At 33.2% G+C, this 15,093-nt stretch overlaps 1 protein-coding gene across 2 annotated transcripts in view; it reads left to right on the top strand.

The window, feature by feature from the left end:
* The window catches only part of PDK3 (pyruvate dehydrogenase kinase 3), a 95,646-nt gene extending 81,735 nt beyond the window's left edge, over nt 1-13,911 (top strand). For both annotated transcript variants that reach the window (XM_051985086.1, XM_051985085.1), the window contains 3 exons: nt 511-624; nt 1,963-2,102; nt 4,231-13,911. In XM_051985086.1, the coding sequence (XP_051841046.1) occupies nt 511-624; nt 1,963-2,102; nt 4,231-4,261 (285 nt within the window). In that variant the 3' untranslated portion in view covers nt 4,262-13,911. The remainder of the gene's footprint in view (nt 1-510; nt 625-1,962; nt 2,103-4,230) is intronic.
* The last annotated feature ends 1,182 nt before the right edge of the window (nt 13,912-15,093 follow it).

Here is a 15,093-nt window from a genome sequence, read left to right as displayed (position 1 = left end):
GGGCCAATTCCAATGAGAGAGGACTGTGGGGACTGAATGTGGATCACAAAGTAATATTTTCACCATTTTTGCTGTTGTTAATTTGCTTTTTGTTTTCTTTTTTCTTTTTCCCCCTTTTTGGTCCAATTTTTCTAGTACAGCATGATAAATATGGAAATATGTATAGAAGAATAGCACATGTTTAACATGTGTTGGATTACTTGCTGTCTAGGGGAAGGTTGGAGGAAAGGGAGGGAGAAAAAAATTGGAACATAAGGTTTAGCAAGGGTAAATATTGAAAACTATGCATATGTTTTGAAAATAAAAAGCTATTATTTTAAAATACATAACACTGTGAAAGTTAAACATAAGCAAAAGGTTTTGGCAGATGAGTAATTCTAGTATATATGTTGTATTAAAGTGCTGTTAAATTTTAATCTGAAATTCATTTTAATGCTTTTCTTTGTTTGTTTTTGTTTTTTTGATGATACCTGTTCTTTTCTCTTGTTGTGCTGGGCTTTCTTTTTCTAGGCTGGATTTGGCTATGGATTGCCCATCTCCCGTCTTTATGCCAGATACTTTCAAGGAGACCTAAAACTCTATTCAATGGAAGGAGTGGGTACTGATGCTGTAATATATTTGAAGGTATTTCATCTAAATGGTTTTTCAAGAATGTTTAGATGTTTTAACATTAATGTTTTTACATTGTAATTTATTAAAAGCTGTGAAGATTATAATGATATGGGTAGGTAGGTGGTACAGTAGCTAGAGCAGTGAGCAAGTCATTTACCTGCCATCTGCCTTAATTTCCTCAGCTAGAAAATGATGATGATAACAATAATAACTACCTTACAGTAGTGAGCCTGATACATAGAATGTACATCTTTCTTCCTCTGTCCCTCCCTCCTTCCTTTTTTCCTCCCTCCTTTCTCCTACATATAGGTTATACTTGTAAAATACTTTTAAACATTTCTGTATTTGTCATCTTGTGCACATAATTCTAGTCTTCTTTCACATTACTTCTTTCCGTTCTCTCTGCTGTCCAGCCATGCTTGCCTACTTACAGTCCCCTTTTTCTGTGTATTTACTGAATGCTTTCCCTCCTCACTTCCACCCCTTAAAATACCTGACTTCATTCAAGACTTATCTCAAAGACTACCTTCTGCTGGAGGCCTCTCCAGGGTCTCTTAATTACTTCTGTTTTTCTGTTAATACCTGGTATCTACTGTGTAATGTATCTTGTATATATCTATATGTCCTTGCTATCTCTTATTAGAATATAAATTCTCCAAGAGAAGGAACTATTTTTGCTTTTTCTTTCTATTTTAAACATGTTGTACATACTAACTTCTTAATAAAGGTTTATTGATTGATGTACACCTGTATTTGAAGTTCTTAGAGATAAAATAAATAAGTGCTATTTAAACATTAATTTTTAAAAAGAAGGGTACTATGCTGTAAATATTTATTTAAACAGTCTAGAATTTTTTTAAGCTGGTTGATATATGAGTTTGTTTGTTTGTTAAGATATAGATAGGTGTCCAAAGGTATAAGGGCCTAATTCTTATCAAAATATAGTTAACATTTTATAGATCTCTGTTTGCACAATTGGTATATATGTTTGTCTCCTTCTTAACAGTGTGATCGCAGTTTGACTAGATATCCATAGTTGAACAAATAATTTGCCTTTTGGCTTATTTGGCCAATAGGCTTCTCCTTGGGCATGATCGATTGAAAACAATCATCTACATATGTCCTATTTTTTTTGAGACCATAACTGTGCTGATTTTTTTTTTTTTTGATGAGTAAGAAAGAAAAAAGTAGGAGAATTTCCTCACATTTCACTGAAAGGTATTTTATGTCATTGTTCTGATTATAAAGAATTGTCAAAATGTAATTTCAGTATATTGGCTATATTTCAGAATCAGTATTTTATAATACAAATAATATGAATATATCATAGACCTTCTTTTATCCCTTTAGGCTCTTTCAAGTGAATCATTTGAGAGGCTTCCAGTGTTTAATAAGTCAGCATGGAGGCATTACAAGACAACACCTGAAGCTGATGACTGGAGCAATCCTAGCAGTGAACCCAGGGATGCTTCAAAATACAAAGCCAAACTGTAAGTCTCTCTAGCTCTCTAGTTCTCAGTATATGGTGTGCATCATATATAAAATTTGCCTTTCTTAATCTAAGCAGACTTCTTTATCAGCCAGATCTTTTTTAAAACGAGATCTTTGATGTAAGACTAAAGTATACTTGGGAGGAGAAAGAAGCTTAAAACATAATCCCCCCCCACCATGGGAAGAAGTAGCAGTTGTGTGACCAAAAAGGAAATGTTTTCTTTTAAGGTGTACAAATAAAAATCCTTCTAAACTATCAATTTTTTTGCGCATAGGTAGAAGTTGAGAAGCAGCACAACACAATGTATATATAATTTCATAGTCAGATATCCATTTCTGACATAAACTTAACTATCGGACCCCAAGCAAGTCATTTACTTTTTCTTGGCCAAGGTAACACTGAGACTATATTTCAAAGAACATGCTGGCCTGCATTGAGAAAGGGAGTTTACTCTCCAGTTACTTCCTTATACAAATGAAATCACAGTTTTCTAAAGATTGCAAATAAACCACTGTCATGTGACAATTTTTGTTGTAAAGAAATTCACTTTATACTTTTTTACTGGTATGGGAGACTTTAAAATCAAGTGTTTCATGAGTGGAGAACAGCAACAAAAATCTTCATGGAAGATTGAAATAGAATTTGACAGAGAAATAATAAGATACAGGGTAAAGAAGAAAACCTATTTTTGAGACTTAGCCAATGAGGAAATTTTTTTATGCTTGACTACTCTACATATTTGCTACAAAAACTTTCTTTTTTTTCTTTTTCTCTTTGAGGGGGAAAGGGAAAGGAGAGAACAAATTTTTGTGTTTGGAAAAAATAAAAAAATTAAAGTGAAAAGAAAACTATATAAGAGTTAGCCCCATTAAATAATGAAGGTGAATTGCTTGATAGTAAAGGAGTATAAAAAAGAAGGAATATAATATGTTTACATCTTGAGTTCTCAAATTTGCTTTTCTTTTATGAATATTCTTAGACTTTATGTAGTTGCAAGAAGTAATAAAGAATTTGGACCCAAATTTAGTATGTTTCTGTGCGGTATAGAAATCTTTGAATTTCTAAGCAGGAACTTCTGTTCCTCAAATAGATTCATATGTTAAAGTGTACTATGCCATCATCAGATTCAGAAAGATCAGATTTGGATTTTTCTGCCCTTAGTTATTAATTTACTTTCTGTAATGGGCTGAAGCTCGAGTTGACGCACTGAGGTCCCAAGCACATGAGGCTAAATAGTAATTGGACCATACTCTATTAATATATGCTTGGAAAAAGAATGGCCCCACCCACTCTTTGTGCAAGTTCTGATGTATTGTATAGGAAATGACGTAGGGACGATTTGGGTGGGTGGAGAGAGACTGCTGGCCGGGTTTGTGTCGCAGCTGCTCACGTTCCTATTGTGATCTCCCTTCACCTCCACAAAGAATAAAGATCGAAGGTTTTCCCTTAACCTGAATTCCTGATTCCAGCTGATTTTAAAATACGTGGTCATCACACTTTCAGTTGGCAAATAAACAAAATATCTAATTATCTAAAGATGTGACCAAATAGTAAAAAAAAGCTGTTGGAATATCTAGATAATTTTATTAATGCAAAAGTGATCTAAATCACATTTAAAATTAATTTTTATTAAGAAAATACTTTGCTATAATTGAAAATGTTTTAAGTGACAAGGTTCAAAAAGCTTAATTACTGTCTCTGAAACTGTAACATATAACTTGTCTAAAATTGACCATTTCTCATATAGATATAATTTTTCAGTTTAACAGATGAGTATTTTAAAATAATTTACCAAATTAGGCCTTACAATTTATTTTAAATTATAATTGTGAAATATTTATATAAGTATTATAAATAATAGATTTCAAGTCATCTAAATTTTGTATATTTATCATATCATGTAAGTTTTAGAAATAAGAAAGGGAATGACCTCTCTAAAAAATGACCTTTTAATATTAAGAAGTAAGGAATAGAAAAGATAGATTACTTGTACTTTTTCTCTGATAGCAGTAGATCATAAAACTGTGAAAGAGCCAGTTATTAAATAAACTATTTTAAAGTCCCAGTTAGATTTACAAGATTATTGTCAGCACAATAACTTTTAATCATTTTTCCTTTCTTTGCAGTGACAAGATGAAGACAAATAGAACTTTCTAAAGAAATGACTGTATTTGGCCTATTTTGTGAAGATTGTGTCTTCTGCAAGTTGACCAGAGAGCGCTCCTTACCACCACATCTTGGGGGAGGGTGGCACCCTAGCTATTCGAGGGCTTGAACATTTATTTTCACTGAATTAGCTGGAGCTTTTCTATGGACCTTGTCCTGTAGTTACTCCAGTTCTTCCACTAAATAACCTGAGTGCTTTTTACAACACTTTGGTGTGGTTGGCTGTTCTGGGGGTGAGAATGTTGATAAGAGCTTGGCATGGAGGGGAATCTGATGCCTTATATAGCTCCCCTGTCTTTCTTCCCTTCACTCTCATTACTGTAAAGCCCATTGCCTGTCCTCCCTGTCCACAGGAGCTTCCACTTCTGTCCTAAGTCCAGAGTGCTATGGTGTTTTGTGTTTGCAGCTGGATTCCATGCTCCTCTCAAACCACTGTAGGACCCAGGAATTCTGAGTAGTGAAGTCATCTGCTGGGGCCTCATCAGTGGGAGATTCCTTTCCCAAAGCCTTGACCTTCCCTCTCTTATTCCACAACCATCTGCTTTCCAAGTGGTTTAGACACTCCCTTCCCTAACTTCCTGTGTGCTCTATCACCTTGTTAGGTGCTAGGACTTTCATGTTAGGAAGAAATCTCACCCATACATGCAATTGATTTTCTATTAATTTGTACACTGCCATTCTGTTGATTAAAAGTGTTCCAAAAGTTGCCCTGGGACTTTCACTGAGCCTTTTGGTGGTTTGAAACCATTAATGAAAAATTACCTGTGATCAGCTTTGTTAAAGGAAATTTAACATGAGGAATGAGATTTTTAATCCTGTAGAAAAACCTAATTAAACTAATGCTCTGTGCATTTAGATTCTTCTGAGGAAGGTAGAAGTCTCCTTTGAGATCCAGTTCTTTATGGAAATCTTTGAGAAACTGGTACCCTGAAAGAGAGTCAGTTTTTGAAATCTTTACCTTCACTTTATATCACAGTTTAGAATATAGTATCATTCCTGTAATCTTACTTTGATACCTTTTATTTCTTTTTTCTTTTTCTCTTTTTTTTGTTGTTTTTGTTTTGCTTTGTTTTTAACTTGGAGACAAATGGAAGAGAGGTGATAACAAGAGGAATTTGTATTATATGAATTTGTTACCGTTAAAAATTTTTGATATGGCAGTTACTTGGGATTCCCAGCTGCATTTAAGATTCTATATATTTAGAGCAGGTAGATGGAATAGTGGATAGAGCTCTGGCCCTCAAGTTGAGTAGGCAAATTAACACTTAACACTTAAACTAGGTGTATGACTCTGGGCAAATCACTCAAGCCCATTTCTGTTGCCAAAAAACAATAATACAAAAAAAACAAAAAACCCTATGTGTTCATTAGCATAATTGTTTAACTATGAGCTGGCTTACCTCAGAAAGGCTAAGGTGGTGCTTTAGGCTCCATTCCTTATTTTATATTTAGTTTTTGGTGAAGATTAAGAGCAAGGATGATGTAATGTTTATTGTTGTACAATCCACTACTTATTTCTTAGGAACTAGTTTGAGATGGTGGGACTAATTTCTTTCTTAACTAAAAATCTCCTAACTTTTCCAAACCTCCATTATCTCTCTAGTTCTTTGATTCCATTTCTTTTTTAGGATTATATCTTATTAATATAAGTATTTTTGTTTTTAAGAACTCTTAAATGTACATCCTAACTTAATTTTCTCTTTGTCCTTTTTACACAGGACATGGGACTTTTTGTTTTTACTACTGCACAAAGGTGTAGTGTTTTTCCTTCAGAACATACATTTTATAAGGATGTGTACTTTGTTAATTTTTTTTTTAATTTCATTTCTTCCCATGGAACCTTTTTTTTTCTTTTATGTCATTGTGATGCCTGAGCTCATACTTTCTGTAGAAATCTGTTTTTTGCACTTTGTTGCTTCATCTTCTTACAATGAATAATTGTTGGTGGCATAAAAGTTTATAAGACTGAGAATGGTTTGGTCATGCCATTTCTTGTAAAAGAAAGAGTAACACAACTCCAGGAAAGTGACAGCTAACTCAAGCCACTAGTGTTAGATTTCAACAGCATCATGATTTGGGGGATAAAATACTATGGAAAAGTAGGTGGAGGTATGAACTAGAGATGATGCTTGAATTTTTAAGGACCTTGAATGTTATGATCTTTGGACATTAAGTATAGTATCTTTATTGGATTTTGCCTACAGGACCTTCATTTTTCTTCAATAATACGCATATTAATTTCCCTTACTAGATTACAGGTCAGTAGTAGGTTCACCAGATAGTGACAGTTGGGATGTTGAAGATACTCAGTCTTTAAAAGTATATTGTGGGTACTGAATAATGTTTAGCAGAGACAAAGGCTTTGTTTAGCAAAGGTCTTAAAAATAAACTGAATTATGCTTTTGCATAATTCTTTTTTTCAAAAGTTAGTGTTTTTAATTTTTAAAAATTTGGTTATTTTCTACATAGGTTTGTTCATATTTACGTGTCACTGAGTAATAAAATTACCTTCTATTATTCCTCATTTTGGAGCAGGATAAGAGTTTATCTTTGCTATTAAGGTATACACAAAAATTGATTCAGAACATTCCATGTATCACCAAAATTTTGCCAGCCTGGTAAGACTAAAGGAATTTTCACTAGCTTTTTATATTTTTTCTTTTATCATACTATTAATGCCAGCCAATGTAAGTGACCAAAGACAGTATTGTATTCTGCAACCAACTTTCCATCACTTGCACAGATCTGTGATCCCAAAGTAGTTTGTATTCATCTTTGAAACTCAGAAAGACACATTCATTCATACCAGGATTTTATCTGGTCGTTTAATTGTCAGATATTCCTATTCTTTTATGATCAAATTTTCTTCTTACATTCTTCTGTCAGACATTCTTTGAGAAGAATTCCCTTTAAGATACGTCAGTTGTCCAGTTCATTTTTTTTTTCCATACTGGAAATAAGTTGGATAGACTAAGGCAGTATTGGCTGGACTTGAAATAGGCAGTATTTGCTTGAATACAGCAATAAAGGGGTGAATCCCATGTAATTTTACTAGTTTCGCTCTGTCTCATTCAAAGTTCTAATATTTGGATAAATTACCTCTCGGTGATGGGAGTTCTGGTTGTTGCCACAATCAATTGAAGAATCCTCATCTTTGCAGGAACTGCTGGTGGAAAACTGTTGTTTCAGGAGTATTACTCTATTACAGCTTTTTCAGTTAGGGAAAGAACATTATTTTTACCACGTTACTTTTGATTAGCACTTTAAATTATTCAAAGTGCTTTCACATACATTATCTCATTCATTTTTCACATCTAAGATATGTAAGAATAATAACATCCTCATTCTGCAGCTGAAAATACAGAGGTCCCAAAGAGAGTAATTCCTTTGCCCAAAATTACATTTATCTGTTTTGAAATCTTCCACCTAGAGTCACAAGAACTCCATCTGGTATTCTGATCAGCATTCTCCCTGTGGGGCACTTTCTAAGGATATCAGACTTTGTGTTACAATAGGATTAAAAACTTGCCGATTTCAGATTGTCACTCGGTGACAATTTTTGTTTCATTACAACTCACATAATAAAGAATCACAATTTTATTTGCTTTGATAGGTTTTATGTAGCCATATCATTATATACTGAAACATTTATTAAACTCCTACTATGTGTCAGGCACTCCAGGCATCAGAGATATTTGAAGAACATGCAGCATTTTATAGTCTATGTTAGTGATCTAATATTAGCCTCTCTCTTTCGCTATCTAATTAAAAGAGAGGCTAATACTTGTAGGAGGGAAATAACATTAATAAAGTAATGAACTTAGTGTTTCTGTTATAAAAGACACTAAATCTTGAGTAACTATATTTTCCCAAATTCTAAAATTAATAAGGGCATTACAAAAGTGCAGTACATCAGACTAACTTTTGTTACCCACAAATGAATACTGGAATTGATTGCATGGCTTTGTTGTTTATAATTATATGAACTGTTGCTACAGCTAAAAGTTTCCTGTTGAATAATACTCTGCAGAATCAGAATTTTCTTTTAGAGATGTCCAACACAATGCCTCAGTACAATAAATAGTAAATTCTAGTGCTATTATTAATGGGACACCAGTCTGTATTCTTCTCTATTGTACCCAACAGTAGCAACTGTTACATATGTTACATATATGTAACATGATATGTATCATATATTTGGTTGAGGAGTTTGAATTCTTGGGTTATGGGAATCCTAAAATTGGGAATGGCCTAGTCCAACTTTGTGGTGAAAGGAGAAGTCAGACTTCCCCCTACTGTGATTAATATTCATCCATCTACCTCTTCCTGTAGTTGCACAATGTCATAAATTATAGTAAGCCAATTAATGCATTTAATAAAATAACCTTAATAACCTGAAGATTGACCTTATATGACAAAGTACCTTTCTTTCAATAGCATAACTAGTTTTTCTGAGAGGAAATAGTCATAGCAGGTTTTTGCTGATTTTTGTGGGGGTTTTTTATTTTAATCAAACTCATGTACTCCCTTATTGGGTCCTATCTTTGTTGTTAATCCTTGTTTAGCAAGTGAGCCCAATGGACTAGTAGTAGATGTAATGGCCAAGCTGAGGAGTTTGGTTATTCAACAAGAATGGTAGAAACAATTAACAATTAGGAGCCACATTTCTTTTTAAATTTATTTTTCCAATTACATATAAGGGTAGTTTAAACATTCATTTTTGTAATGTTTTGAGTTCCTCCCCCTCCCTTTTACTTCCCCTTCCCTAAGATAGCTAGCAATCTGATATAGAGTATATATGTACAATCCCTTTAAACAAATTTTCATATTAGTCATATTGTGAAAGAAAAATCAGAACAAAAGAAAAACACAAAAATAAAAAACCCTAAAAAGGTGAAAATGGTGTGCTTCAATTCGCATTCAGTCTCCATAGTTCTCTCTAGATGTGGATACAATTTTCTATGTATGCCGAATTTATTGGCATTGTCTTGAATCACTATTGCTGAGAAGAGCGGAGTCTATCATACCTGATCATCACATAATGTTGTTGCTGTGTTCAATATTCTTGTAGTTCTGTTCATTTCACTCAGCTTCAGTTCATGTAAGTCTCTCCAGGCCTTTCTAAAATCCTCCTCCTGAATATTTCTAATAGAAAAATAATACTCTATAATATTCATATACCACAATTTATTCAGCCATTCTCCAATTGATGGGCATCCACTCAGTTTCTAGTTTCTTGCCACTACAAAAAGGGCTGTCAAACATTTTTGCACATATGGTTCCCTTTCCTTCCTTTAAGATCTCTTTAGGTTTAAGCCCAAAGAGATCTTTGGGCTGGATCAGAGGGTATGTATAGTTTGATAAATCTTTGGGCATAGTTCCAAAATTGCTCTCCAGAATGGTTGGATTCGTTCACAATTCCACCAACAATGTATTAGTGTCCCAGTTTTCCTACATCCTCTCCAATATTTATCATCTTTTCCTGACATCTTAGTATGATAGATGTGAGGTAGGACTTCAGAGTTGGTTTGATTTGCATTTCTCTAATCAGTAATGATTTAGAGCATTTTTTCATAAAACTGTAGATAAGCCACATTTCTTAAATTAGTTTTTTGTGTTGGAAATGCTAATACCAAGGGAATTATTTAAAACCTCTACGTGGAATGCTTTGATTCTTTTCTATGTATTTGTCTTGGAAAAGTCCTTCCCTGCAGTTCTTACATTTTTATTATAGGTTTTAATAGGTGGAATAGGGCAATTAAATGGCAACGTAGATAGAACACTAGTTCTGGAATCAAGACCCAAGTTCATATCCAGCCCCAGATACTCACTAGCTGTGTGACCATGGGCAAACCATGTAAACCTTGATTGCTTCAGTTCCTCACCTGTAAAATGATCTGTAGAAGGAAATGGTAAAACATTCCAGTGTCTTTGGTAAGAAAACCCCAAATGGAGTCACGAAAAATCAGAAACGACTGAAATAATTCAATAAAAATAATAAGCATTTTTGTCTGCCTTTCAGTAATGGTTCCCTGCCTTCCCACTTGGCTTGGATAGGAAAGCAAATTAGATAAATTGTTTGCTTTAACCATCACTCTCCCTCTCCTCTCACCTGCCTTTTGTATTCTGTCAAACATAGAATCTTGTAGAGGTCACCTGATCTAACTTTATATAGCAAGTCCAATCTCTCCCCAATCAAAAAAACTAGTAAAATCGCCTTGACAATTTTGAACGCCAGATGGTCCAGTTTCAAGCTATTAGCTGTATCTACATTTTTTATGAAGCTGTTGAGTGATAGAAGGGCTTCTTGAGACAAAATGTTAAAATGACCTAGCTTTGACTTCTAGAGTAGTATGATTTATTTATTATGTGTTAGAAGGTTTGAGATGGTAGATCAAAGAACAGTGAAATGAATATGAACTTAAATTTAAAAATATTTTCTCTGTTCCATAAATCCCTCAGTGACATTTGAATTAATCAAGCATAATTAAGGGTAGTTAGATTTTTGTCAGATACTGTGGTTCAAAATAATATTCATCTATGGAGAGGGTAATATATTCTGTAGAAATTTTATTAAGTACTTCAGTTAAGCAATACTGAAGAGAACAAAATCTCAGGAAGGTTAATTACTAAAAAATCGCACAAAGTATAGTAGATTATCTTCCATGCCTAAATTATTTTAATTTTGAATATGGCTTAAGTTTTTAGTTTACATAGCAAAACATTTTGGATTGATTTTTCGTTACGTTTTCAAAAAGTGCAGAATAACAATTTCATTCTTTAATGTGCTATGTATGATTTCATTTTGTCATTCCACCAAATTACTTAATTTTTGATGAATTGTAGTTTCTTTTCCTATAATTTTTTTTAAGTTAAGAGAAGAGCATAAAGATTTCATTCAAGTGATTGGACCATACCTCTGCCATATCATTCTCTCTCTGTCTCTCTGTCTCTCTTAATTCTTCTTCCCTCCTTGCTCCCTCCCATCTTCCCTCTGACAAAGAAAATAAGGAGAGCAAAAGGATTGTGTTTGTTTTGTACGTTGAGAAAGAGAGTAGTGTGCGCTTTCACTGTTTTTGTGGCTCTGGGAATAGAACTTCATTAAATGATTTCCTGTGGAAATCACAGAATGCTTTAGAATGTGCTCAGACTTAGTAGATATTAGGATACATGCTTGAGGTGAAAGTGCTGTAAATCTCAGGAACACTAATTCACCCAGGAAACCTGATTTATGTTGTCCTCATTGAATCTTCTCTAAGAGTTTTAAAAAATCATGAATAAGTCGTTACTTTTGTCCAAATAAGTCTAAGCAGTGCTTAGTTTTTGACTTCTGTCAATTGTCTGAAGTTTCTAAGAGGAAAAAGGCATGAAATTTTATGATATTTAAGCCACATTCACTGCAATGAGGCATCAGTTCTTCATTGAGTTCTGGAACTATATAAACTCTTGAGCTAATAATATATACTACTATTTAAAATAATACTTTATGTACTAATTCCAATTCTTAGGCCCCAAAGATGGTTTTAGTCTGACATTCTGTTCAAATAACAATAAATCAACATACAAATCCCAAAGATAGAAGCACTTGCCAGCAACATTTCTTTAAAGCAATACATCTTAAAAGTCAATACGTCCTAAAAGTACAAATTGATGCTTCAAAAGAGTGGTATGTTCCATTCTTTGTGAATTGGTAATCCAAAGTCTGTCACATATTTCTATTCATAGTTGTCCATAAATACACTTTTTTTGTTTCAAATCAAATGAGATTTGAAAATTTAGAATCGAGTTCATTTCAATAACAATTTTTTAGTAAAGAATATTTTAATTTGCTCTGCTTTTTTCTTTTATTTTTAATAGCAAAATCTAGTTCTGGTCATTTTATTTCAGATGTTTATTAGGCACATTAAAGGCAGCTTCAGCAGCAATTTATATACGGTGAAAAAGTACATATTCACTGTTTTGTAAATCAAACAAGGCTGTGAAGGGGAACAATGTATCTAGAATCTGTCATTGGTTTCTCTTATTAACAAATGATCCTTTTTATGTAAATGTCAGGTATTGTTACAAACTTTTCATTTTGAAATATATGCATCTGTAGATTCACAAAGATGAACAATAGTTCTTTTGGTCCTAGAAAAATAGTACTCTAAAGGTACCAGCATTAAGACGACTATTTAGAGCAACTTAAAAGTCAAAATAACATTAATCTTTCATATTTTTGAACCATCTAATTTAAAAACTAGGAGCCCAGATGAAAAAAGGACTAGCTATCCCTGATTACTAAGCAGTAACTTTTGTAGATATTGTCAACATTGTGTGTGTATAGATAAACCAATTCATTTATCAGAAAACATGACTGTACAAAGGCTAAAATGGAATAGACAATGTTATTTGGTACTTTTTCCTTAAAAAATAAAGGGAAAAGGTGCTAAAGATGACGTTCTGATACCGCACTCTTTCCTTTTAAATCTCCTGTTAAATCTTAGTGAACCATCTGATCAGTGAATTGTCATGGGTTCTTGGCTTTTTTGGTAATTATCATGTTAAATCAGCTGATATTTCTCTAGTTTGATTTGGGGACTATAATTGTGTACCTGGGAGAGATTATATAAAAGGATGCAAATTTTATTCAAAAGGCATACCATACTGAATTTCACAACTTAAGAGCCCTCATTTTTTAAAAGTTGAAAATTTAGATATTGCCTTACCCAATAATATATTGATTTTAGCTAGTACTAAATGCTGCACTTTGATTTAAAACCAGACTTGTGTTAAAACTAGTCAAGTCTACAGATAACTTGGCACATGTTTTGTGATTAAACATAAAGTTCTTGAAACAATGCAAAACAACTGCCCAGGTTTTCTTAACTGGCTGTAACATTCTTCATAGTTGGCATTAAATTATTGAGGTTATAATTGCTGCGTAAGCCTTACGTACATGTTCTCTGTTGCTCTAAGTTCCTTTTTGCATGCGAATATGTTAATTTCAATTTTGTTTTCTAGTATAGGTCATGATACCTAAGATACGCGTGAACCAAATAAGAAAAGCCAAAATCAATGTAAATTATGTAGTAGTGAAAATTGTGTTCTGACAGATTATTAAGTGTAAATTTAATATTTTGTATATTTTCATCAATATATTTGATTCTTCATAATCTAGAAGAAAATTAATGGCCAAGCTGGAGAATAAAGATGATTTGATAGAGAAGAAAAGAATTGTACATGAAATAAAACTTCTTTACAATATTTTAACCATATAGTAGTACAAACTGGTATTCATTTTCTGAGTTTGTTCGTTTAAAGTAATGAAATGTTTCATGTGTCTAGTATGTACACAAGCACATTGTGGCCTAATTAGATAATCCCTACCTCCATAGTGTTTATAGAGGTTACTCTTACCAGCTGGCAATCTGCTTTATGACTGGACAGTGAATTTATATTTTGAGTTAACTTACTGCTTTAATTTTCTGTAGGAAAACGTTTTGTTTATTGAAATTCATAATTAGAAAAAATGGCATAGGAAAAATGTTATCATCAGTTGCTAAACAACCTGTGATGTCTATTGTAGCCAAACTATCCCTGGATCACATGGAAAAATCTGTCTGATCATATTAAGATAATAAAGTGCTAGTTCTGATTCATTCTGCAGAGTGGTATGAGTGCTTTGGCACTTGGTTCACCCCTGTGAATTATTGTGCTTTTCTCTTCTCTACTGCACACGAGCTTTATATCTGTTCATCTATATTATTATTTTTTTTCAAGTTCAGGCTGTCACACCCTTGTGCACTGATGGCCTCTGCTAAGATCTCAGAGTGCCTTCCATTTTATTGACTGTTCAGAGAGGCTTAAGAAGTCCTTAGGTTTGGGTTCCTCCTATAGACTAATTGTGGAAGATTGAGTTAAAAGTGAGTCTGTTTTATGTATAAAACATATAAATGGTAAAGCATCTTGAGAAACTCAAGAGTTACCAATTAACTACATGATCCCTTGCTGGGATAGTTGGTGTTTAACACTGTATGAATTTGAGCATCTTCTATATGCAAGGTTCTGTGCTTTGATTGTTTTGCTCCTCAATAAGCTTAAAATAATTTTGGAAATACCATTAAACACGTTCCCTTTCCATTTCTGATAAAATTGGTGTTTGGTCAGTCTTCACACAATGATCTGGTAATGAGTCACTTCTTTATTCCACATTCTTCCCACATTTTTACTTGGAACTAATCACATGTGGAAAAGAAAGATGAGTTTTTATGTCAGGGTAAGATAAGGCACCTTATGCCATAAGAAAAGTTTGTTACAGATGCTTTGGTGCTGGCAAACAAAAACTGAAGGTCATTATGGCATTTAGTTGTAAGTGAACTGATTGACCTAACTCTTACCACATCTAGCTATTGTCCTATCTCAACTTTCATAGTTAAACTTAAGAAAAAAAAAAATATATATATATATATACACTATATACACACACCTTGCCTCATATACACTTAACATACTCCCAAGAACAACCAAGTTATTGACTGACACAAAGAACCATCTGACCCATTATCTCTTCTTCAACTTCTTTTCTTTCTTTTGAAGAATCTGGCACATGCTCTGCCCTTTCACCACTAATTCGCTAATTCACTTTTTCAGAAAATAAAGTCAATTCCAGAAAGGTTAAATAAACTTGCTTAAGTAAAATGTATTATATACAAAATAATAGGAATGTTCTGGAAATTTTCTATTCTCAGTAGTACAATCATCCATGAAGATCTGAAGGCCTTATGATGAAAAATCCTATCTATACCTAGAGAAAGAACTAATTGTCTCTGAATGCGGATTGA

Source organism: Antechinus flavipes, chromosome 3 (genome assembly GCF_016432865.1).
Source record: "Antechinus flavipes isolate AdamAnt ecotype Samford, QLD, Australia chromosome 3, AdamAnt_v2, whole genome shotgun sequence".
Classification (NCBI taxonomy): domain Eukaryota; kingdom Metazoa; phylum Chordata; class Mammalia; order Dasyuromorphia; family Dasyuridae; genus Antechinus; species Antechinus flavipes.
The sequence above is the reverse complement of the archived record's forward strand: the minus strand, read 5'-3'. Positions and strand labels throughout refer to the sequence as shown.